This window comes from Tupaia chinensis, unplaced genomic scaffold, assembly GCF_000334495.1.
Source record: "Tupaia chinensis unplaced genomic scaffold, TupChi_1.0 Scaffold000140_1, whole genome shotgun sequence".
NCBI lineage: Eukaryota > Metazoa > Chordata > Mammalia > Scandentia > Tupaiidae > Tupaia > Tupaia belangeri.
In genome coordinates, this window is record NW_006159610.1 from 9,432,051 (window position 1) to 9,457,787 (window position 25,737).

The window sequence follows — 25,737 nt, forward strand, 5'->3', positions numbered from 1 at the left end:
AAGAGATATTAGTTACCTATATATTTGGAGAATGAGAGAAAGAAGAGATGACTTTCTTGCAAGAAGGGTCCTGGATCTGTCTGTCTGAATGTGGGAAACCATCAAGCGGCATGGCGAGGACTATCTGCTTCCTGTCTAGGTTTGCTTGTCATGAAAAGGCAGAAAATGGGAAGTGCAAAAGAGGAAACAAAAGAGAGAGATGTCTACATCTTCCTGCATTTTAAGGTATGGTATTTTGCCACACACAATTGTCAAAGAGAAGTGGGCAGAGTGGCACCGATTTGGGGAGATGAGGTTAAGGGTTCTCTCACGTTCTTTATTTTTTCATTTTGTTCTTGCTGCTGCTTGATCCTCCTACCATACGTTCATCATACGTTCAGAAAGAGACTCTGAGTGGTCGAGAGGTCACACAGCAAGATGCTTCATAAGCTGCCAGTCAATTCAAGGACTGTCTCTGGGTTAGATGGCCCTCTGTAGACCAGTCAGCTTTGATACCAACAGGACTGTTGTCCTTAGGGACATCAGTAAGATCACTTTGCTCCACAGGGACCTGTGGGTAGAATTCCTTTAAATGGAGCTGCAGACACAAACTTTATCTAAGAAACAGGAGGGTTTCATTGAAAGCTGATAGAGCTGAAGATGCTGGCGGTAACCAGCCCTGCCCTTCTCTAATACATTGTACTATATAGATTTGGGCTTCAAGAGAAATAACCATCTCTGAGGTGAGGATGGTAGAATTTGATAGCTGATAGAGTTTGAGGGTTTCCACTCTGGGAGACCTGGTGGTAAGTGAATTTTAAATCTGTTGAATGACTAAACAAACATATAGCCTGAAAAAGCAATTTTCTGGAGTTACTGATTTTAGATTCTGGGAGCATTGGATTACTATTAATAGATTGAATTTAAACTGGTATGAGTTCAATTCTGCTACTATTGGTGGCCTTTAGCAAGTTATTTGTCTTAATTTCTATTTCTTCATTTATACATGGGGATTTAACATACCTGCCCTATCTCTAATCTCATAGGGTTGTTGTGATATCAACAAGGAGATAAGACAGATTAAAGTGCTCTGAAAACTGCCAAGTATCACACAGATGTGAGGTCCCATTACTAATATGTGAATACCAGGCTATTATTCCAAGTGATTCTCCTCTAGGACTCATCCCTGTGTGTGCTGTTGTCTGTGTGGAGTAGAGGTGGGAAGGATGGGAGGTAGTATAAAACTGCTGACTAACAGGTATCTCACAAGAGAGGGAAATGCTGTAATGCCCTTGGGACACTGTTTCTTCCTTCAACTCCCCTCAAACATTTCAGGACAGAGAAATTATTTGTATTCCAATGAGCTTCTTGTATCTTTTTCTAGGTGGCCTGTGATGTGAAGGGCTCATAAGTGGGACAAAAGAAAGAAAACCATTTGGCTTCAGTACAAAGAAAGAGGTACAATTTGAAATTTGTTGGCTCTGGAGACTCTTGAGAGATCATTTTGATAGTTAGGAGGTGCAGACAGCATGTGCTGTGCTCTGTGTGTGTGTGTGTTAGAGGGTGTGCTGTGTGTGTGTGTGTGTTAGAGGGTGTGCTCTGTGTGTGTTAGAGGGTGTGCTGTGTGTCTTAGAGAGTGTGCTGTGTGTGTGTTAAAGGGTGTGCTGTGTGTGTTAGAGGGGGTGCTGTGTGTGTGTGTGTGTTAGAGGGTGTGCTCTGTGTGTGTTAGAGGGTGTGCTGTGTGTCTTAGAGAGTGTGCTGTGTGTGTGTTAAAGGGTGTGCTGTGTGTGTTAGAGGGGGTGCTGTGTGTGTGTGTGTGTTAGAGGGTGTGCTCTGTGTGTGTTAGAGGGTGTGCTGTGTGTCTTAGAGAGTGTGCTGTGTGTGTGTTAAAGGGTGTGCTGTGTGTGTTAGAGGGGGTGCTGTGTGTGTGTGTGTGTTAGAGGGTGTGCTCTGTGTGTGTTAGAGGGTGTGCTGTGTGTCTTAGAGAGTGTGCTGTGTGTGTGTTAAAGGGTGTGCTGTGTGTGTTAGAGGGGGTGCTGTGTGTGTGTGTGTGTTAGAGGGTGTGCTCTGTGTGTGTTAGAGGGTGTGCTGTGTGTCTTAGAGAGTGTGCTGTGTGTGTGTTAAAGGGTGTGCTGTGTGTGTTAGAGGGGGTGCTGTGTGTGTGTGTGTGTTAGAGGGTGTGCTCTGTGTGTGTTAGAGGGTGTGCTGTGTGTCTTAGAGAGTGTGCTGTGTGTGTGTTAAAGGGTGTGCTGTGTGTGTTAGAGGGGGTGCTGTGTGTGTGTGTGTGTTAGAGGGTGTGCTCTGTGTGTGTTAGAGGGTGTGCTGTGTGTCTTAGAGAGTGTGCTGTGTGTGTGTTAAAGGGTGTGCTGTGTGTGTTAGAGGGGGTGCTGTGTGTGTGTGTGTGTTAGAGGGTGTGCTCTGTGTGTGTTAGAGGGTGTGCTGTGTGTCTTAGAGAGTGTGCTGTGTGTGTGTTAAAGGGTGTGCTGTGTGTGTTAGAGGGGGTGCTGTGTGTGTGTGTGTGTTAGAGGGTGTGCTCTGTGTGTGTTAGAGGGTGTGCTGTGTGTCTTAGAGAGTGTGCTGTGTGTGTGTTAAAGGGTGTGCTGTGTGTGTTAGAGGGGGTGCTGTGTGTGTGTGTGTGTTAGAGGGTGTGCTCTGTGTGTGTTAGAGGGTGTGCTGTGTGTCTTAGAGAGTGTGCTGTGTGTGTGTTAAAGGGTGTGCTGTGTGTGTTAGAGGGGGTGCTGTGTGTGTGTGTGTGTTAGAGGGTGTGCTCTGTGTGTGTTAGAGGGTGTGCTGTGTGTCTTAGAGAGTGTGCTGTGTGTGTGTTAAAGGGTGTGCTGTGTGTGTTAGAGGGGGTGCTGTGTGTGTGTGTGTGTTAGAGGGTGTGCTCTGTGTGTGTTAGAGGGTGTGCTGTGTGTCTTAGAGAGTGTGCTGTGTGTGTGTTAAAGGGTGTGCTGTGTGTGTTAGAGGGGGTGCTGTGTGTGTGTGTGTGTTAGAGGGTGTGCTCTGTGTGTGTTAGAGGGTGTGCTGTGTGTGTGTTAGAGGGTGTGCTGTGTGTCTTAGAGAGTGTGCTGTGTGTGTGTTAAAGGGTGTGCTGTGTGTGTTAGAGGGGGTGCTGTGTGTGTGTGTTAGAGGGTGTGCTGTGTGTGTGTTAGAGGGTGTGCTGTGTGTGTGTTAGAGGGTGTGCTGTGTGTGTGTTAGAGGGTGTGCTGTGTGTGTGTTAGAGGGTGTGCTGTGTGTGTGTTAGAGGGTGTGCTGTGTGTGTGTTAGAGGGTGTGCTGTGTGTGTGTTAGAGGGTGTGCTGTGTGTGTGTTAGAGGGTGTGCTGTGTGTGTGTTAGAGGGTGTGCTGTGTGTGTGTTAGAGGGTGTGCTGTGTGTGTGTTAGAGGGTGTGCTGTGTGTGTGTTAGAGGGTGTGCTGTGTGTGTGTTAGAGGGTGTGCTGTGTGTGTGTTAGAGGGTGTGCTGTGTGTGTGTTAGAGGGTGTGCTGTGTGTGTGTTAGAGGGTGTGCTGTGTGTGTGTTAGAGGGTGTGCTGTGTGTGTGTTAGAGGGTGTGCTGTGTGTGTGTTAGAGGGTGTGCTGTGTGTGTGTTAGAGGGTGTGCTGTGTGTGTGTTAGAGGGTGTGCTGTGTGTGTGTTAGAGGGTGTGCTGTGTGTGTGTTAGAGGGTGTGCTGTATGTGTTAGAGGGTATGCTATGTGTGCTCTGTGTGTGTGTTAGAGGGTATGCTGTGTGTGCTGTGTGTGTGGGTGGGTGTGTGTGTGAGAGGGTGTGTGTGTTATAGAGGGTGGTGTGTGTGTGCGCGCGTGCAAGCACCTGTATGTGTTAGAGGGTGTGCTGTGTGTGGGGGTGGGTGTGTGTGTGAGAGGGTGTGTGTGTTATAGAGGGTGGTGTGTGTGTGCGCATGTGTGTGTGTGTTAGAGGGTGTGCTGTGTGTGTGTGTTAGAGGGTGTGTGTGTTTAGAGGGTGGTGTGTGTGTGCGTGTGTGTGTGTGTTAGAGGGAAAGAAGCAGAGAGTGTGCCAAGTAGTACAAAATGACGAGTTTTCCACTTTTCCTCCGTTGGCTATAAACTCAGCTTCGTGGGGGCGAACTGACAGCTTTCCACGTACCTGTCACAGTGGGCCTGAGGAAGAGGCCACTCTTCCAGCCGTCTAGTGAGGCGATTCCTAGGGGTTAATGAACTGGAAGAACAGTTATAACAAAATCTAAGCTAGTGATACTGCTTGTTGAATATAATTTTATTTTCAGAAAAGACAAATTGGGAGGGGCAGGGAAAATGACTTAGATGTCAGGTACTTCTTATTTCAGCTTAACCTCAAAATATCATCATGAAATGAATTTTATCATTCTTAATTTATAAGTAAGGCAATTAAACTTCAGAAAATTTAAATGACTACCCAAAGTCTGTAGCTAGTAAATAGAAAATCTGGTGTTCAAGTTCAGGCTAGCTTTTTTTTTTTTTTTTTTTTTTTTTTTTTTTTGGAGTATTTTTTGCTATAGGGCGCATGCGCTCGCCAGACAGACAGAGAGAGACATAGAGACAGAAAGCGAGAAATCACCCCCCAGGGGGGATGGTCATGCTGCAATCCCTTCTCCTCCATTCTCCTCTCGGGATCTTGGGCATGCACGCACACGTGCCCGGTGTGAGTTTTAAGCCACTGGGTCCGGGACGCAAACCCCGGTTGACTATGTGGGAGTCCAGCGACATAGTCATTACGCTAACTGCTGGTTCCCTAGGCTAGTTTGATTTGAAACCCCTTGCATTCCTCATGACACTGTGTTGGAGCTCAGGACCTCTAAACCATCATCTGAAGAGTTAACATGGAAAAACTGTCTAAGAATGTATTTATCTTGATTCAAATGTTACATTCAACAATTTCAGATTAAAGTCTACTAGGGGTGGTTTTGGGGTCACCTAATTTACTCATGGTCCATCTCTGGTGAAATCGAGGCAAATGAAAATATCTTATTTTTAAAATTTATTTTATTTTAATTTCTTTTATACATTCAATCACTATACATTGCTTATCTTATAAAGTGAATTTTCCAACATGAATACATTTCTCACCAGTCCAATAGGGGATACTATACACATTATCATCAACAGATAATAATAACTCATACCAATTTAAATCCAATCTATTAATAGTAATCCAGTGCTCCCAGAATCTGGAAACTGTAACTCCAGAAAATTGATTTTTCAGACTAAATGTTTGTTTAGTCATTCAACACATTTAAAATTCACCAGGTTTCCCAGAATGGAAACACCCAAATCCTATAAGCTATCCCTATTTTTCTCCTTAATGTCTTTCCTCAGATACTCCTTCTTCTCCCACCCTCTTCCTACACTGTATCTAGCATCTTTAACCATTTTCCATGTTTCTATATCCTCTAATCTTTCAGTTTCAGCCATAGAGTGTGGACAGTCGGTTTATGTTAAGTGGAGGCATACAACTTCTCTCCTACATAGCCTGGCTTGCTTCACTCAACAGTAAACCTTCGTCCACTTTCTCTCAAAAGCCAGGGACTTGTGTGTGTGTGTGTGTCTTTATTTTTATTATTATTATTTTTTTATGGCTGAGTAGTTTTCCATAGAGTATATGTGCCACACTTTTTATTTTTTTGGAGAGATTTTTGCTATAGGGCACATGCGCTCACCAGACAGACAGACAGAGACATAGAGACAGAAAGTGAGAAATCACCCCCCAGGGGGGATGGTCATGCTGCAATCCCTTCTCCTCCATTCTCCTCTTGGGATCTTGGGCATGAGTTTTTTAAGCCACTGGGTCTGGGATGCGAACCGCGGTCGACCACGTGGGAGTCCAGCGACATAGCCATTACGCTAACTGCTGGTTCCCTGTGCCACACTTTTTCAATCTATTCGTATTTGTGGAGATTTAGGTTGGTTCCATGTCTTAGCAATTGTTAGTAATGCCGCAATAAACATAGATGGGCAAGTACTTTTCTGAATAAGCATTATCCTGTCCTTTGGGTAGATACCCAGGAGAGGAGAGCTATCGCAATAGCAGTAATAGCATGTGTGGATTGTCTTTGGCCTCCGTGTTGAGCTAAATTGTTCACATACCCATGGGCACAATATTATACCAATGGTCCACACCTTGTGCAGCTCCCAGAGTTCCCTGACAGTACACACTTGGCCTGCTTGGAGGTGTAGAAAAAGTAACATTATTCAGTGTTTAGTGCAGACATGACCAGATAGCCTGGTTTTCATTATGGTTTCACCTTTCATTAGTTATATAAACCTGGGCAAGTTGTATTTTGTGCCTTAGTTTTATCATCTGTAGAATGGGGATAATAGTACCTACCTCACAGTGTAGTTATGAGGAGGAAATGAAATTGTGCGTTAAATCATTTAGCATAGTACTAGGTCATAGGAAGCACTCTATGTTTCTACTGTTACTTGGATAGTCCTTGTTTATAGTCACACATAACCACGTGCTTTATTGAATTGTGCTGAGTAATTGTTATTGCTGTGCTTTCGTGGATGGAAGTAGGGAGGCAACCCAGGGGCTAATACTGGACCCAGTGTGGGGCTACAAAGAATGGCGTAGTTAAGGGTGGTGGCTGGGGGAGTTAAGAGGAGGGCAGATTGCCATCACCTTGCTGGCTCTCAAGTTTGCATAGTCTTGAAGGCTCCCAAGTAGACACGTTCCTGACATCCTTAAGTGTAGGTAAGACCGTGCTTCCAGACACAAGCAGTCCTAAGACCATAGCACTCATGCTTTGGTCTGGCTTGACCATGGTTTTCAATCTGGGGACTTGGAACTAAACTATTGAAGGGCCCTAGTCAGGCAACAACACAGATGTCAGTATTAGTACAGGGTCTGTGTAAGGAAGTGCTCCGTGGTTTGTCTGTTTGAAGCATTAATGATTACCTGCTTCGTTCAGAATCCTGATTAAGGATAGAATGTGGGATGAGCAGAGCTGAAGAAGGCCAGGGTCTGGCTTCCAGTGACAATTGTGGCAGATACATAGCATCACAGTAATTGTTAATAGGTAACACCAAATCTTTTGCTTGCCTTGTTTTCTTTTCTGTAAGTTTATGAGACAGGTGCCATTTTTAACCTTGATTTAAGTTAGGGAAACAGAAGCTGGTGCTATAAGCTCCTCCAGTTGGTGTGCAGGCCTGGACTTTGAATTCAGGTCTACCTAGTTCAAATCTGGACCTTTTAGTCAGCACCTACAGAAACCTCACAGCATTCCTGTGTCTCAGTTCTCTCATCGATAAGACGAGGGGGCTATACTTGGCGATCATTAAGTTTCCAAAGTTCCAACCCACATGGGCTCTGGAGCTGTGAGGATGTGTTGGGTGGCTGTTTAGACACGTGCTGCCATCGAGCCGCTGTGGATAGCAATGAGATAATGTAGACAAAGATCTTGGTACCCAACAGGGCTCCATGCAGGTTAGTTTTCTTTTCTTTTCTTTCTTGGCTCTAAATTCTTTGATTCCTTGATGCCAAAGAAGCATAGTAAATCAGGTTCCCAAAGGCTGGTTCCAGACTGCTGGTTCCTGACAATATTTTCACTGGTGTTTGGTGAATGAGAAAAATATGGACAAAGAAGTAAACTTTTAAAAAAGATAAATTCAGGTTGGCCTCATAGCCTACTGGTTAATGGAGCTGGAGCCCATGTGGCTGACCACAGTTCGAATCCTGACCCTTTTGGCTTGAAAAACTCACCAGATGCCTGTGTATGTGCATGCCTCCAATCCCAACAGAATGGAGAAATGGAGAAAGGAGAGTGGCATGATCACTCCCATTAGGAGGATTCTATCTCTTCTTCCTGGTCTCTCTGGCAAGCACATATGCTCTCTGACAAAAACAAAACAAAACAAAACAAATATTTAAGGTCACAGTTACATTTATATCATATATTTAAAATAATAACCAAATGTTGCTTATGCTTATGACTAGTACAATACTACCTATTGGACTTACTGCTGTATCGTTAGTCAACATATCATAAATGAGGCACATATTGCAATTAGAAATTTTTGTAACTGTATTTCAGTGTAATTTATTTCCTTTGTATTACTTATTTGATCTCATGTAATTAAAAAAATTTCAGAAAAGTTTGTAGGAAGCACCAGAGTGCTAAAGATTCTCTGTAACTCCAATAGGCTTAAAATGCCTCATGTAGTGGCAAGAAAAGAAAAACTTTTGAAAACATTTTCAAAAAAAATTTCATTCACAGATCAGCAGATTGTGTTACAAAATGTCAAGGGGTTCCAGAGAGATTTGGAGTCTTTGGGAAAGACAGGGGTAGGGGAAGAAGGATTCTTATGGGAACCCAAGGCCATTTCATTTTTGCTCTTCATCATCTGCAGATTGAGGAAGTCCTGGCTTCTAGCAGACACAGTGTGTGTCCTCGCTGCCAAAAAGCATTCAGTGCTCAGGGGGTGGAGTGGTCACAGGGGCTGGCTTCTCTCTCCAAGGTTTAGGGATGTTCTCCTTAGAGGAAGACTTTGATTATTAATTAACTTACAATTCTGATCCTGGGAATGAAAGCTGGGCTCTCATTGGCATTCGGAATTCATTAACGTTTTCTTGATAGGGCAGTAAACGGTTACCAGAGCTCTGGTTGCTTTCCGTGGACTGTGCTCCTCTGTTTTATTGCTAGGCCATCGTCCAGAGAGTGTGGAGCAGCTGCTGCAGCCAGTGATGAGGTATGTTGGCCAACTTTGTGTCCATTTATGGCTTCAGATGTGTGCGTATGCGTGTGTGTGTGCGCGCGTGCAAGCACATGTGAATTTGTGCTTATCTCTCCACTTTTTTTGGTGCTAGCTGTTGGTCTTTTCCAGGTCTGCTTGAGTGTCACACTCACATGGCAGCTGTCTCTTCAAGGAATGATACAAGAGAAAAGGAAGAAGCTGCGATGCCTTTGATAGTTTGACACAGACAAAAGTGAACGACATTAACAAACCCCCCCAAATTATGCTAGTGCACACATGTAACTCATTTATCTTTTTGTCCTAGTGTTTGTGTGTGTGCATGCATGTGAACAGGCATGTACAGTGTTCCTCTGGACAAGGCTGGACATGCAAGCCTGATTGTAGCAAAACCTGTACGTTCATGTGTGTGTGTCTGAGTGACATGTGATGGATTTAACATTTGAAGTGGGGCAACAGGCAGAAATCATTTTTGATTCTGAATATGAAGTGGGGAAGTAAGGAAAAGTTATTCGAATTTGGGAATAGGATTAGAGCATTTTGAAACATTCCTTCTAAAAGGATGTGAAGTTGTGATAGAGGACTAGTGGTCAGAGAATCAATCATAGCCAGGAAACTGAGAAACCTACTATTGGGTTGTCAGGAAAGTCATGATACATTTTTGCATAGAAAAACATAGAAAAATACATCATGATTTTTCCTGTGACCCAATACTATCCTTATTGGTTTGGTACATTTACTGATGAATAATGAATTATTTAGGGAAGAGACTGAGAGTGTGTGTGTATGTGTATGTATGTGTGTGTGTGTGTGTGTGTGTGAAATATTGGGATGCACGTGTGAGTTGGTGTGCAGTGAGAATGAAGAGGGATTTCATGTAGAGTCTGGAGGAAAGGCATGATGTGAGGCAGGTGTCTGGACTGTCCGTCATGTGTGAGAATGGAAGTGCCTGAGGGGTGAGGGACAGAAGATGGATTGTTGGAGGCCCTTTTCTGGTAAAACTTTTAAAGAGAGTAGGATCCTAACTAGTTGCAAGACCTGACCCTGACTCTGGTACTTTTTTTCTGACTGGTCACTGAGGTGGGAACAAGAGTTACTACTGGGGAAAGGGAGAGGGGCAGAATCAATCCCCACCAGTCTCACTGGAAAAGGGTACTGGTAGGTCGTTGATATAGGGCCAGATCTGTGGCCTTGATGTGCTGAGGGCCTCTAGATTTCCAGACTGTCTACTGGCTTGTCTCATTGTGTGGGACAGTGAGTGTGTGTGTCAGGTGGATAGAAGGGGGTAAAAGGGAGGGGTTTGTGGGGCTGGGAAATGAATTGGAAAGACATTCGACCTTGCACCCTGAATTTAAGATAGCTCATCAGTATTTTGTTTATTCTTTGACAAGATGTCAATGACTTTTTAATCATGTATTTTCACACAAATGAGTTTCAGTGAGCTAGTAAAATTATTTTCAAACTGCTCCATTAAGCAGGTGGTACCACAGAGTAGACAGATGTAGAAGATATTTTCCTTTAAGATATACTCAGATGGTAGTTGTAAAATGTGATAAGGAAGATAAACCTTTACACACCCTGTTCTGATGTTACACAAAAACACAGCTATCTTTTAGAGCTGGTACCTTTGTAATTCATATGGGGAAACTGAGGCCCAGAGGGGTTAAGTGGGTTTTCTTTTCTTTTTTTTCTTTTTTGGAGATGTTTTTGCTGAAGGGCATGTGCACTTGCCAGACAGAGAGAGACAGAGAGGTAGAAAGCGAGAAATCACCCCCCAGGGGGGCTGGCCACGCCGCAGTCCCTTCTCTTCCATTCTCCTCTCGGGATTATAACTCTTCGGAGGCCCCTCTCGTGTGTGTGTGTGTGTGTGTGTGTGTGTGTGTGTGTGTGTGTGAAATATTGGGATGCACGTGTGAGTTGGTGTGCAGTGAGAATGAAGAGGGATTTCATGTAGAGTCTGGAGGAAAGGCATGATGTGAGGCAGGTGTCTGGACTGTCCGTCATGTGTGAGAATGGAAGTGCCTGAGGGGTGAGGGACAGAAGATGGATTGTTGGAGGCCCTTTTCTGGTAAAACTTTTAAAGAGAGTAGGATCCTAACTAGTTGCAAGACCTGACCCTGACTCTGGTACTTTTTTTCTGACTGGTCACTGAGGTGGGAACAAGAGTTACTACTGGGGAAAGGGAGAGGGGCAGAATCAATCCCCACCAGTCTCACTGGAAAAGGGTACTGGTAGGTCGTTGATATAGGGCCAGATCTGTGGCCTTGATGTGCTGAGGGCCTCTAGATTTCCAGACTGTCTACTGGCTTGTCTCATTGTGTGGGACAGTGAGTGTGTGTGTCAGGTGGATAGAAGGGGGTAAAAGGGAGGGGTTTGTGGGGCTGGGAAATGAATTGGAAAGACATTCGACCTTGCACCCTGAATTTAAGATAGCTCATCAGTATTTTGTTTATTCTTTGACAAGATGTCAATGACTTTTTAATCATGTATTTTCACACAAATGAGTTTCAGTGAGCTAGTAAAATTATTTTCAAACTGCTCCATTAAGCAGGTGGTACCACAGAGTAGACAGATGTAGAAGATATTTTCCTTTAAGATATACTCAGATGGTAGTTGTAAAATGTGATAAGGAAGATAAACCTTTACACACCCTGTTCTGATGTTACACAAAAACACAGCTATCTTTTAGAGCTGGTACCTTTGTAATTCATATGGGGAAACTGAGGCCCAGAGGGGTTAAGTGGGTTTTCTTTTCTTTTTTTTCTTTTTTGGAGATGTTTTTGCTGAAGGGCATGTGCACTTGCCAGACAGAGAGAGACAGAGAGGTAGAAAGCGAGAAATCACCCCCCAGGGGGGCTGGCCACGCCGCAGTCCCTTCTCTTCCATTCTCCTCTCGGGATCTTGGGCACGCAAGCACACACGCCCGGCATGAGTTTTAAACCACCCGGTCTGGGACGCGAACTGCGGTAGACTACATGGGAGTCCAGCGACATAACCATTATGCTAACTGCTGGTCCCAAGTGGGTTTTGTAAGGTCAAAACCCTGTCTGGGATGGACAGAGCTAGCTCTGTCACTTTGGGTGTGCTCAGACTCACAAAGAAGTCCTTAGCTCCTTTTTTTTCCTGTCCATTCTCTAAGTAGCAGGGAGACAATGGACTAATCCATTGAGTATTGCCCGGTGTTTTTGAAGACTACCTGTGGCTTGCTGGGGTCCTCTTTGCAAGTTATTGCTGGTCTCTATAAAACTGATCTCTTTTCCACTAGATCTCTTGCCTTGTGTTATTAAAGGATTTTAAAAGAATGGCTAAGCTCTCTGTATACAGACATTAGCTATATTCCAAGACACTAGCGATATCCCCAAAAGAAGACAGCTATCCAGTTTTTCCAGAATCATTTAGATAGCCATTTAAATTTCTCTGCCCTCTTGTGGTTTATCTGTTTTGTCCAAATAAATATAAATTTATCAGGAAAATTATCTTTGATGATTGTTTACATAACCAAATATTCCAAAAAGAAAAAAAAAACACTATTAAGTTTGAGAGATATGTCCAGTGATAACTCTCACCTTTTCAGTGGGATTTTCCACAATGTACCTAATTAAAATTGCAATCCTCACCCCCATATTTTTCATCTTTCCTCTTGCTTTATTCTTTTCCAGAGAGTTTATATGTTGGGTCAATGGAAGACTCATATTTTTCTATGCAAAAATGTGTCATGCCTTTTCCAACGACCCAACAGTTTAACCTACTATATTTATTGCCCACAAGAATATGTGGAAAAGGATTTGTACGTTTTATTTTCTATCCAATAGCCAGCTCCTAGAAGAATGCTTAGCACATTGTAGGAGCTTAACGAATAATTTATGAATGAATAAATAAGCCACAAGCAGATTTCCCTTTCCTCCAAAGATGTAGCTTTGATAACCTGATGACAAATAAATATAAGAAATAAGGCACATCAACAGTTAGTTACCCTTGGTCTCACAGAGAATTTTTAAACAGTGTGTGGACCATCAACTTAAAGTGAATTGATACTACAGATGCTTCTAAAACACTTCAAAAACTCCCAGTTGCTATGGAGACTGAAACATTACAGAATGTTTGTTTCCTTTCATTTTTGTAAACTTTCTAACCTTATGTTTGGCATTAGAAGGCATCTCTCATACATCCTGTCTCCCTTTGTTTAGAAACTGTTATTCATGAATTTATAGGTTTTTTGCATTTGCAGCACATTAAAGGGGGTTGGTGTAACATGGGCCTTAAGAGCAATGGCTCTGAATTCTGATTGCCTGGTTAGAAGCTTGGCTCTGCTACTAAAGTGGTCTGGACCTTGGCCAAGCTAACTGCTACAGGCTCAGTTAATTCATGCGTAAGATGGGATCAATCATCCCTAATTGTGAGGTGGTTGTGAGAATCAAATAAAATAATACATGTAAGCTCTCAGTATAGTACCATACTAACCAAATCCTCGGTTAGTAAGGCATACACTACCTGATGCGTCCACGATCTCACAGCAAAGCTTAAGCTGGTGTGTACTGTGGGGTACAATAGCACAGAACATGGAGAAATGGCTACGAGCTTTGTCTGCAGAGTCCGAAGGACAGGTGTTCGCATTGTGACTTTGCTCTCTATCAGCTGTATGACATCAAGCAGATTACCTGACCTTTATGAAGCTTAATTTTTTTTATCTGAAAGTGGGCACGGTAGTAGTAACTAACTCGGAGTTGTTAGGAGAATTGTGCGTGACAAATTATGGAAACCTCTTAGCATGTTCACTCAGTCATTGCAAACCATTATTATCATTAGCATTAAAAGTACATAATTATATGTTTGTCATAGTACAAGAGAATATTGATGACAGAGTGTCAAGTAGCAGTTTTTATCTTTTAAAAGCATTTAATACTATTCAAATCACTTATGGTTTTTATTTGCCTTTTGCCAGTTTTTCTTGATCTTTGTTTTTTAAAAATAATGATTTAATTTTGTTTATTGTTATTATTATTATTAAATTTTCTATAAGGCACATGCTCGCCAGAAAGATAGACTGAGAGAGAGAAAATGGAAAGCAAGCCACCAGGTCCAGGATTCGACCCACTGTTGGCTATGTGGGAGTCCTGCACCCCAACCAGCAGGTCACCTGCTAGCCCTGATCTTAGCTTTTTTAAAATTACATTTTTTAGAATTATTCAATTTTTATTTATTATTATTTTTTCAAATTTTTTATAGGCACATGCTCTCACCTTAAAAGAGAAAGAGAGAGAGAGAGAGAGAGAGAGAGAGAGATAAACCACTCTGTCAGGTTTGGGACTTGAACGACAGTTGGCCATGTGAGAGTCCAGTGTCTTAACCACCATGCCACTTGCTAGCCCCAAAATTACATTTTTAATGGAGAGAGTAGGATTAACTATCAAGGTGCTGTAATGAAGGAAGTAAGTTCAGTCAGATAATGCTGAAAAGTTTTTTTTCCCTTAAGATTTTTTTAAAGAATTATTTAATTTAATTTTATTTATTCATTCATTTATTTTAATTTGACGAGAGAGAGAGAGAGAGAGAGAGAGAGAGAAAGAGAGAAAGCAAGCTGCCAGATCCAGGACTTGAACCATGGTCAGCCATGTGGGAGTGTCCAGTGCCTTAACCACCATGCCACCTGCTGGTCCCTCCCTTTAAGATTTAAGGAAGTAGAGACCTGCCATCTTCCAGTAATTCACTAAAATGACAAACGCAAAAGAAGAGAGCCACCTGATATAAGTTCTATAGGCCTTTTAGAAAATATGGAGTGGTTCCTTTGACAATGTACATGGGAATCTACAAGAAAGGTGATATTGTAGACATCGAGGGAATGGGTACTGTTCAAAAAGAAATGCCCCACAAATGTTACCATGGCAAAACTGGAAGAGTCTACAGTATTACCTAGCATGCAGTTGGCATCATTGTAAACAAACATGTTAAGGGCAAGATCCCTGCCAAGAGAATTAATGTGCATATTTAGTATATTAAGCATCCTAAGAGCAGAGACGGCTTCCTAAAACGTGTGAAGGAAAATGATCAACAAAAGAAGGAAGCCAAAGAGAAAGGGACCTGGGTTCAACTGAAGCACCAGCTGGTCTACCCAGAGAAGCACACTTTGTGAGAACCAACGGAAAAGAGCCTGAGCTTCTGGAATCTATTTCCTATGAATTCATGGCATGATGGGGTATTAAAAATAATCTAATCTATAGTATATAAAAAAGATTAAAGAAAATAATCTCTCTAGGAAAGAGATATTACTGTTCTGCAGAGCAGGTAACCATATTTGAATACATGAAACACAAAGACTTTTAATAGGAAGCATGCAGATTAAAAAAACACCCATCGTATTTTATTTAAAAGTTATATTAACCTGTGCATATTAGTTATCTATTACTGAGTAAGAAATTTCCCCAAAATTATATAGTTTAATACAAACACTTGTTATCTCTCAATTTCTGTGAGTCATAATGACAGGGGTGGATTAGCTGAGTGGTGCTGGCTCAGGGTCGGTTCCTCGTGAGGTTCCAGTGAGTGTGAGAGTGTGCCATCCAGAACTGCAGTCATGGGGAAGCTAGGCTGGTGATGGAGGATCTGCATTCAAGATGGCTCACTACTGGCTGTTGGCAGGAGGCCCCAGTTCTGTGCTGGTTGTTGGAAATTTCCCTAGGCCTGCTTGAGTGTATGCCATGGCAGCTGGTTTTTTCAAGAAGCGATCTAAGAGAAAGAGCAAGAAAGAAATTGCAATGTGTTTTTAAACCCAGTCTTGGAGTCTATTACCACCCCTCTGCCATATTCTATCTTTAGAAGTCACTAAGTCCAGCTTGCCCTGGAAGGGTGGTGGTGGGTTGGGGCCTTGGCTCAACCTCTCAAAGGGGAGATTATCAAAGTTATGGACTTTAAAAATTCTGCTGTATCATAATTATAAATAATACCAAATTTAATTTTACTTCAAATATTTACTCAGTGCACACTTTGTGGCTATATCCACTCTTATCAATCTTTTGGTGAAGGAAATACCATGAACAACCTTTAGGAAGTAATGCTTGTAGATACTCCGTGTTACATAATGAAAGACCGCCGTTTATCTGTTCCAGCTGAAAACAGCTGACAGATGGCTTTGCTTTAGGGAATTGCTATAGATAAAACTCCTTCTCCTATACTTTGTACTACTTGATTTGTCATTGAGTGTTTTATGCATGACACAGAATACACCATGACAAACCCTCCAGTCTTTTTAGTCTGACGTTTAAAAGACCTTGCTGCTTATTTTACTCAGTAAATACTGAACTGAAAACCGATATTGAGAGCCAAGGAGGACAAGAGAACTATTGCCTTTTGAGTTCCCCTCTCTCCTCATAGAGTGGAGTGTGAGTAGTTCTTTCTCATTTCCTCTTTAGACTGGACCTAAGGAGTAGGTGGCCAACAATTTGGTATTACATATAGTGCTATAATTAAAACAAATGAACAAAAAACCCTTTATCTGTATATACATTGATTCTCAAATCAAGTGTATTCTGCAGAGCAGGTAACCATATTTGAATATAGAAAACACTGGAATATATATATTTATATTTTTTTCTGGGATAAATATCTATAAATAGAATTCCTGGATTGTGTGTCCCATTTTGATAGTTTTGGTAAAGTCTTCATTGAGCATATGGTATTTACAATTGGGTCAGCTTCATGTTGGTATGTTGGTGCTTACAGTGTCTAATGCTCTATTAACAAATACTTGAGAAAATTAAAAAATATTATCATAGCACTCTCCTAGGCCAGCCCATGATATGGTGGTTAGAGTGACTGGATCCACATGACTGACTACATGATTCGAGTCCCAGACCTAGCAGCTTGAAAAACTTGCAGTATGTGTGTGCTTGCCCAAAATCTCAAAAAGAGGGTGAAATGGAGAAGGGATTGTGTCATTTCCCATAGGTGATTTCTCACTTTCCCTGTCTGTCTCTCTCTGGAGAGAGAATGTGCTCTGTGGCAATTGTTTTTTGAGAGAGATTTTTGCTATGGCTTGCATGTGTTTGCTGGAGAGACAGAGAGAGATAGAGAAACAGAAAGCGAGAAATCACCCCCTAGTGGAGGTGGCCAAGCTGCAATCCCTTCTCCTCCATCCTTCTCTCAGAATTTTGCAAACAGATGCACATGTGCCTAGTGCAAGTTTTAAGCAACAAGGTCTGGGACTTAAACCACGGTTGACTACCTGGGAGTCCAGCAACATAGCCATTATACCAACTGCTGGTTCCCCCTTATTTATTTATGTTTTTAATAAAAATGAACAACAATCTCTCATTTCACAGCTTTTATCAACCACCAAAGAACAAGAGCGACATGGCCACTTCATAACTGATAACTCTTGATTCTGATAATTCTTCTCTTGTCAGTGAACATAAAATCACTCTGTCTTATTAGTTAATTTAACTAAATCAGACATGAAATGTTTTTAATCTTTATGGAATTTTACAAGCAAGAGCATTATTTTGGGATTTCTAATAAAGTAGAGTAGAGTTGGGATTCTAGAAAAAAATAAGGCAATCTTTGTTGTAAAGAAAGCTAGCCCCAGGAACCAGCAGTTAGCATAATGGCTATGTTGCTGGACTCCCACGTAGTCGACTGTGGTTCGCGTCCCGGACCTGGTGGCTTAAAACACGCCGGGGGTGTGTGCATGCATGCCCAAGATCCCGAGAGGACAATGGAGGAGAAGGGATTGCGGCGTGACCATCCCCCCTGGGGGGTGATTTCTAGCTTTCTGTCTCTATGTCTCTCTCTGTCTGTCTGGTGAGCACACGTGCCCTATAGCTAAAACCTCTCCAAAAAAAAAAAAAAGAAAGGTAGCCCCCACTGACTATTACCTTTTGCACAATAAAGAGGCATTATGTTGGTTAAGAACAATTTCTGAGCAATGTATGAAAAACAAATCCCCTCATTCATCTAATTATCGGATTGAGGAAGACTTCTGAGTGAGGGGAATGTGTGGCAGAACATCCATAAAGTGGAGAATGAGGAAGCAAAGCAATGTCAAACATTTCCAAGTTAGGAAATCATGAATTAAGCCCTGAGGGATGAAAATACCATGGTATGTGCTTTTTTTCTGTTTTCATTTTTTTTCCCCCATAGGGCATGTGCCATTGTTGGAGAGAGACAGAGAGAGGAGAAAGTGGCATGACTGGACCCTGTGGAGGGTATGCTCTCTCACTGTCATGTGTTCTTGCACAAGCTCTATCATGAATAAAAAAAAATGTATTTCAAAAAACTTTTTGTTGTTGTTTATTTATTTATCTCATGAGAGACAGAGACACAGAGAGGCACCCCCACAGTGCCTTCCTGCCACCATCCAACCCCGATGTCAGTTAGCATGCCCAGAGAGGTCCCAGGACATAACCCAGGACCTTTTCCATGTGGATCTAGTTGTAGTACCTCTGCACCTAGCTCAAAGAAAAATATTTTTTTAAAATTTCTTATCTTCTAAATAAGTGTATTTAACTATTTTTAGATGAAAAGATATGAAATCTGAGATTTGCTTTAAAATAACAGGGAGAGATGTGAGTAGGAGTAAAGCCAAGTGAGATTGCCCATGAACGGATGAGTTTTGTTTTGATGGTAAGTTCATAGGAGTTAGTCATACTGTATATGTTTGAGCTTTTCTATTAAAACTACTAGTTTTATATTAAATAGAATTCAAATCTAAAGTTGTTTTCTCTTTTTTAATAGATGGCAAGAAAGAAGTTGAAACGTTTTACCACTTTGGAGGTGACTCTCAGTGTTCTCCTGCTGGTGGTGTTTATCATCGCTCTCGTTCTCATAGTGCTTTTAGCCACAGGTTCTAAGGATTCTAAAGGTAACCAGTCACTTAGGCTCTCCCTGTGTATCTAGATTGCTCATCACAGAGCATACCCTCATCAATGGTAGGGAAGTAATGTTTTCGTGTACACTGGTGTGAGTGTGTGTGTGTGGGGGATTGTGTATGTGTGTTGTGTGCATTTTGGGAAACATCTAACTAGAACTGAGGCAGCTCAATAGGTGTTTGTTGTAGGTTTAATTTCTGACACATTCATTTGTCAATTTAATTAGTGCAGGATTCCATAGTTGACACTCAAAACACATTTACTGAAGTTCATCAAATAATTCTAATTCTGTTAATAATGATAACAATCCCAGCTGTGGCAGTGTGAGTTGTAGAGTGCTGCTGCCTAATCCTGCAGCCACTTGGGAGGGCCTGGGGTTCAGATCCCAGATCAAGCTGAACATGCTGGGTACACTCATAGGTGCATTTATAATCCTGGCTGTTTGGAAGACTAGGGGAAGCATTGTGATATAACAAGATCCTATGAGGGTCCCTGCCCCCCCCCAATAAAACAAACAAATAGATAAATTTAAAACAAAATAATGATAAATAGCAATACTCTTATGGGAAAGTCAGTCAAGTATATAATCAGTTAAGGTATTTTAGATTAAAGTTAGTTTCTTTCAAAAAAGAACAAATTATCTTACTTATTTTATTAACAGTTTATTGAATTGTTTTGTCCCCAAAGAAGGGCTTGGAATGCACTGAGTTATTCATGTGATCCTGAAGTTGAACTAAAACCCTTATGTGGAAACTGGTATAAATATGGAATTTGTTTTACCTACTACTTTAAATTAGAAACACTAGCAAAAATCAAATTATTTAAAAAGCCTCATCATGTTGTCTTGTTATTAATTTATTGCAGAGTGCCTTAGAGAAAGTTCACTTCCTTATTTTAGAATGAAATAAAAATGCCTGCCCTGCTCTACTGATCTGTAAATCTGAAATTGGAATTCCGTAGGTCTTTAGTAGGTTTCTAGACTGGTGGACTCCTTTCACACTTATTGTCATATGAAAATTTGTACTTATAGAACAATTCCATCACTCAGAAGTATTCTTTGTCCAGGCTGTTGACTGAGCAAATGGAGTTGGTGTTGCCATGATTGGAACGAGACTTATACTGCCCGTGTTCTGTGTGCACTGGCTGCTGGGGTTGGAAAAGGACCAGAGCAGAGGTCTGCACACTTTTCTGTAAAGAGCCAGATAGGAAATATTTTAGATTCCATGGGCAATATGGTCTCCGTCATATCTTAATTCTGCCATTGTGGCATGAAAGGAGCAATGGATATGGTCGTGTCTCAAATACTTTATTTGAAAATAGCCTTCAACCTGATCTGGCCTGAAGGCCATTGTTTGATGACCCTAGACAAAAGGAAGATTGATTTCCACCTTCCTGAGCTTCTAATCTAATGGTGGAGTCCTTGATTTGTACATGTTATCTATCTTCTAGAGACGAGACTTGGGGGAATAAGACGATGCGGGTATACGTAGATGTAAAGACAGTTAGTAAGAGCAAAATGAGGCTTTATAAAGTGAATCCATAAATTTTGAGGACATCAGAGTGAAATTCCATCAGTAGTAGAGTTAATATAATTGGAGATATTGAAAACAGAGACTATTAAATGCCTGTGATGTTAAATCTGTCTGTTGATCATTTTGTGTTTCCTTTTGGGATTGCCCTAGATTCTGAGACCACTGGTACCCCGACTCCTGGGACAAGTACCACCCCTGATTCTGCCAAGTGCCCAGTGGTAAATGAATTGGAACGAATAAACTGCATTCCTGAGCAGTCACCAACAAAGGTTTGCTTTATGGATCTTGTTTTCATTGAGTTTATGCCATTGGGTATATTTTTAAAATTTGCTGCTTCTCCTTCTTCTTCTCCTCCTCCTCCTCCTCCTCCTTCTTTTTCTTTTTGATGTTCGTAACTCTCGGAGAGCTTTTTGTATTGAACTCATTGTAGCTCAGGCAAATTAATCCTATATCCATGCTTGTATGAAGAGCAGAATTTGGGAAAAGAAGAGCTGAAAAATTCCCTACAATTGCCAGATTCAGCAAATAAAAGTACAGGTTGTCCAGTAAAATTTGAGTTTCAGATAAATAAGGAATAGGCTTTTAGTATAAGTATGTACCCTACAATAATTAGGGCTGACTTTCTACAAATATATTTGTCTTAATCTGGCAACAAAATTTGACTGTTGTTTCTCTCTGACTCTGTTGCTGCCTGTTTTGCCCTTTGCCTGCCTGTCTTCTTCCTTTTTTAATCACTGAAGGTTGGGGACAAGCACATGGCTTGGTGATTAAGATTTTGGAAACTCCCACATGACTGATCATGGTTTGAGTCCCAGACCTGGTGAGTTGGTTTTTCACTTTCTCTTTCTCTCTCTCTCTTTCTCTCTCTCTCTCTGTGTGTGTGTGTGTGTGTGTGTATCTCTGGTCAAATGAAAAACAAATGAATGAATAAATAAAATTAAATAAAAATAATTTAAAAAAATCACTAATAGTTACCTAGAATCTATAGTAAAAATTAATACACGTGCTTAATACACTATTTAAACTAAGGACAAAGTTTCAAGAGCTTTGCTTTGAAAGGAAAATAATAATTAATATCAGATTATATATAATTCAGGCCTCTGGGCATTTACTTTAGGCCAGTGTCTCTTGATCATTGGCTAAAGTCTAGCTTGTTATCATGATTGTAAAGTACATTGAGGGCAGTATTGTTGGTCACTTTTTACTTTGTGAATGAAAGTGACATCTAAATAGGACAGAATGTAGCTTTCTAAGTGAACTCTATTAACATGAAATAGCAGATTTGGATCAGATATGGGTTGGAAATCTGACACAGGGACAAAACAGATGCTTGGTGCTTGTAAGTGCAGGGACCCATGACGCTCCCACATTTATCTCTGTAGTCATCCTGTTCTCAGTGGGCTATAGTAAGCTGTGGTATTCTTGAGAGTTGCTATTTTGGTTTGCCTAAAGACCCTATATAGCAAAATATTTATTTTCTTTCTTATTAAATAACAAATCTGCCCTAATGAATTACTCTTTTGGGAAATGAAGTGAGGCTGAGGAAGATATGAATATGGAAGAAAGAGGCATTAGGATATTCATCTTGCTTATCTCAATTAGGAAAAAGTAAATGAGTAAAACCAGAAAAATGAATGAGGAATGAAATTTCAATCAGAAAGCATGTTGCTCCAAATATCCAGATATTAGGTGTTTTGCAGCCCTCTTTTTTTATTACAAAAGATTGTTTTTATTTTTTTTTCTTAGTTTTTTTTTGGGGGTAAGGTGTGCTGAAGAGAGACAGAGAGGAGAGTAAGAAATCCCCCCCCCCTCGGGGGGAGAGTGACCATGCCACAACCCTTCTCCTCTGTTCTCCTCTCAGGATTTTAGGTTCACACATACATTCTCCTGGTGTGATTCTTAAGCCTTCAGGTTTAGGACTCATACTGTGGTCAGCCTATGGGAGTCCATGCCATCGTCTGGCCCCTTGCAGCCCTGATGATGCTAAATGATTTGATTTCTGTCCTTTCCATGAGTACTCTATTGTTGTGTAGATTAGATAGGCAGGCGTGTACCTGGAATGTGTTGAGGAAACAGTAAGGAGCTCCTGTGACTGGAATAGCATAAGAGAAGCAAGAAATATGAGATAAGATCATTAAATACATGGCATAAAAGGGAAGATGTTATGTGTAGATCTTGTGTAGCCTGAGGGTAATTATAAAAAAGCATAGGATCAGTCAATCAGAACATTCAATCGACTATTTTATTTTATTTATTTATTTTTTTAAAGAACTATTTTATCTAACTTTATTCATTTATTTATTTATTTTAATTTGACTAGAGAGGGTCAGAGTGAGAGAGAGGGAACGACAATCGGGGGAAAGAGAAGCGGAAAGTGAGAAAGCATGCCACCAAGTCCAGAACTTGAGCCGTGGTTGGCCATGTGGGAGTCCAGCGCCCTTAACCACCATACCACCTGCCGGCTCCCAATCAACTGTTTTAAACATTAATAATTCTTGATTATAAATGCAATTAGGAGTTCAGAAGTCGGAAAGACCATTGTGAGTCAGGGAAGAAGCAACCTTGATTCTGGGGCATGGAGATTACTTGGACCTTGAGCAGCAAGCAAAAGGGAAGGAGAGAACATGCCTGGGAGGAAGGCTTATGTAGACTGTGTTGGCTTCCTAGTGCTGCTGTAACAAAACATTGCAAATTGGGTGGCTTAAAACAATGGAAATGTATTTTCTTATAGTTCTAGAGGCCTGAAGTCTGAAACCAGGGTGTTGAGAAGAGTTGGTTCCTTTTGAGAACCCTGAGGAAAAATGTGTTTCATGCCTCTCTCCTGGTTTCTGGTGAGAGTCAGCAATCCCAGGTGTTCCTTGGCTTGTAGCTACATCACACCAATTTCTCTGCCTCCATTTTCATGTGACATTCTCCCTGTATGTCTATGTCAATATTTAGGTCTCCCCTTTTTATAAGGATACTGGCCATATGGGATTAAGAGCTCATCCTGCTCCAGTATGCTCTCATCTTAACTGATTACATCTGCAACAACCCTATTTCCAAGTGAGATTACGTTCTGAGGCACTGGATATTAGGACTTCAACGTATCTTTTCTGGATATACAATTAGACCTGTGACACAGACACATTTACTAAAATGGGAGTGGGAATTATTGCAACTTGGGCCTTTGGTATGGATTGAAATGATGTAAATGCTGAGTCAAAGAAAATGAAGACAGCAAAGAGAATAGATGAGAGACACGCATGAGCAAGGGACTAGGTTTTGAGAAGGCTAGACTATAGGGCAGAAAAGGGAACCAGAGCCAGACAAGTAACTTAGAACGCAGAAAGAGCCTAGGAACTGGTGCCAGAGAGAGAAGACTGTTTAAGACTGTATTTAAGGTGAATTAGAGTCTGGTGATAGATGACCGTTAATAAATTGTCTTGTCAATAGAAAAAATAGGAATGGGAAGTTGTGGTCTAGATTTGTTGTACCTAAACCAAATATTTGGTGCACTAGGTCTTCAGAAAGTTGATGTACATCCATTTACTCGCCCCTATCATATTGTGCTAGGAAACTAGTTATTTAGAAGTGTACCTAGAAGACAATCACATTCTAAGTATGTCTCTCTCCTACAACCTTACACTTCTATCTTGTTATTGGATATTGGTGAACCTCAGATGTTGTTACTGCCACAGTAATGTTTCTTTGATGTTTTATTGCCTGTTGGTCTTATCTATGTGTATCTTCTATAAGTACTGTGGTATTTATTGAAATAAATGCCCATTGGTCTTATCTATGTGTATCTTCAATAAATACTGTGGTATCTATTGAAATAAATGCCCGTTGGTCTTATCTATGTGTCGCACCCAACTGAATTACCCTATAACCTTGACGTCCACCTGCAGGTTCCTATTTTGCTCAGCTGAAGGAATATTGGCACATTTAACCATCTATTTTCTTATACAAGGCATGTCTTAGGCATTTAGTTGCATGTTTTCTGTATCCTTAGAACCATATGCTGATGTGGGCTGTGCTGAGAGGCTCAAACTTTGGATAATGGTGTATTTATATGATGTACCTGTTAAAGGGATATGTATATAGCTGAAGAAGAAGGGTGGAAAGAGACAGTGTAAACCATTTTAAACATCTTCATATTTAAGGGTTAGAATGCACTTTATTGATCAAATCAATCACAGGCCAGCCTAGATTCAGCAGAAAGGGCAACAGACCCACCTCTCCATGGTAGGTATTTCTAAGACCTTGCAGCTATTTTATTTTTTTTAATTTTTTATTTAATTTTTATTTTTTTTCCATCCAAAATACACTGTGTATTGGCTCAATCAAGCACATCAACATACATGTTTTCAGCAAGTAATTTTCCAATTCTTATGTCTTGTATACTTTGTTTTTTGTTTTGCCATCCTTGATTCCCTATCCCTCACCCCCTGCCATGTCCCACCCTCCTCCCACATTGCCTCTGGTATCCATGGTTGCTTTCTATGCAGCTATTTTAAACAACTGCGGAGGAATGCTTATGTTGCTTTGAGTAATATACAGGCTACCCTTAAGCACAAAGGCTGTGATAAATTACTAGATAATATAGTACAGGGAATGATGGGGTGGATCCTAAAGAGCCCATACCCCTCTCTCTTTTGACAGGAGATGACTAATAATACTGACTCACTCAAGTTGACTCTCACTGGGCCTAGGGTCACTTCCTTTTAAACTGTTTACATTTGGCCCTACAACTTTGTCCTTTTTCTTTTATGTATGATATCTTTACTGAGGTCCAATTTTTTTTCTTAATCTTATATATGCTGCTTCATAATGACCTAACCATTTATGCATTTCAAGGCATTTAATCTTATAAGTAAATTATCTTCAATATTCATTGTAGAAAGACATATAGAATTATTTCTGGGTGTGTTTCTGGTTGATAAGTAATTTTACCTTTGGTATATGCTTTTGGGCTTATGGGTGAAAATTTCTTTTTTTTTATTAAAATATTTGAGAAAGTCTTTAAAACTAAATGTATATATGTTTACTGCAGGAAATGAGTTAGGGGAGAAGGTCTGTAGCAGATCTCCTTAGATTTCTTCCAGTTATTTCTACCTGTTACACTAATCAGCACTACAAAGACCTGGGGACTATTTTCTTTTTTTCTTATAACGGTGTGAATTGTGGATTATTGTTCAGTGGTCTCCATGTTCATTGTACTATTTTTTGTTTGCTTTCCTTTCCTGTCTTTCTGATTAGTCTGAGTTGCTAAGTTGTAGTGCTGATTTCCTAAAGCACTTGTTCTGAGCCGTGGCTGCACATTAGAATTACATGGATAGCTTTGAAAGGTACCTAGTCCCCAATCAAAATGGCTGACTAAAAGTACCTAGAGCTTATTTCCTCCACAAAGAGGAAAAAAACAACAAATAAAGAAGTTTACTTTGAGTAGAGACCTAAGGAGGAAGACTGGAGTCCACCAAGGAAATTAATGAAGCTTTCTGAAGCATAGAGACTCAAGATTACTGTATATATAGAGAAATAAAACACCTAGCCAAGGTCAGCCTGGAGTTTCCCATTGCTGGGAAAGGGTATATGAGAGATCCCTAATAGACCCTGTTACCACTGTGGATAACTACAGTGCTAGCTGCTGGAGGACCTAGCAGTCTTCATAGGCCACCAGCTCAGAGTAAGGGATTACCTA

The 25,737-nt window shown here is 41.0% G+C and overlaps 1 protein-coding gene across 1 annotated transcript in view; it reads left to right on the top strand.

Annotated features, from left to right (window-relative positions):
* The first annotated feature begins 1,311 nt into the window (after positions 1 to 1,311).
* MGAM (maltase-glucoamylase) overlaps positions 1,312 to 25,737 on the top strand; it is a 101,222-nt gene continuing 76,796 nt past the window's right edge. Inside the window, 4 exon segments of the mRNA XM_014586456.2 lie at positions 1,312 to 1,437; positions 8,548 to 8,659; positions 18,389 to 18,515; positions 20,205 to 20,323. Coding sequence (XP_014441942.1) covers positions 18,389 to 18,515; positions 20,205 to 20,323 — 246 coding nt within the window. The 5' untranslated portion in view covers positions 1,312 to 1,437; positions 8,548 to 8,659.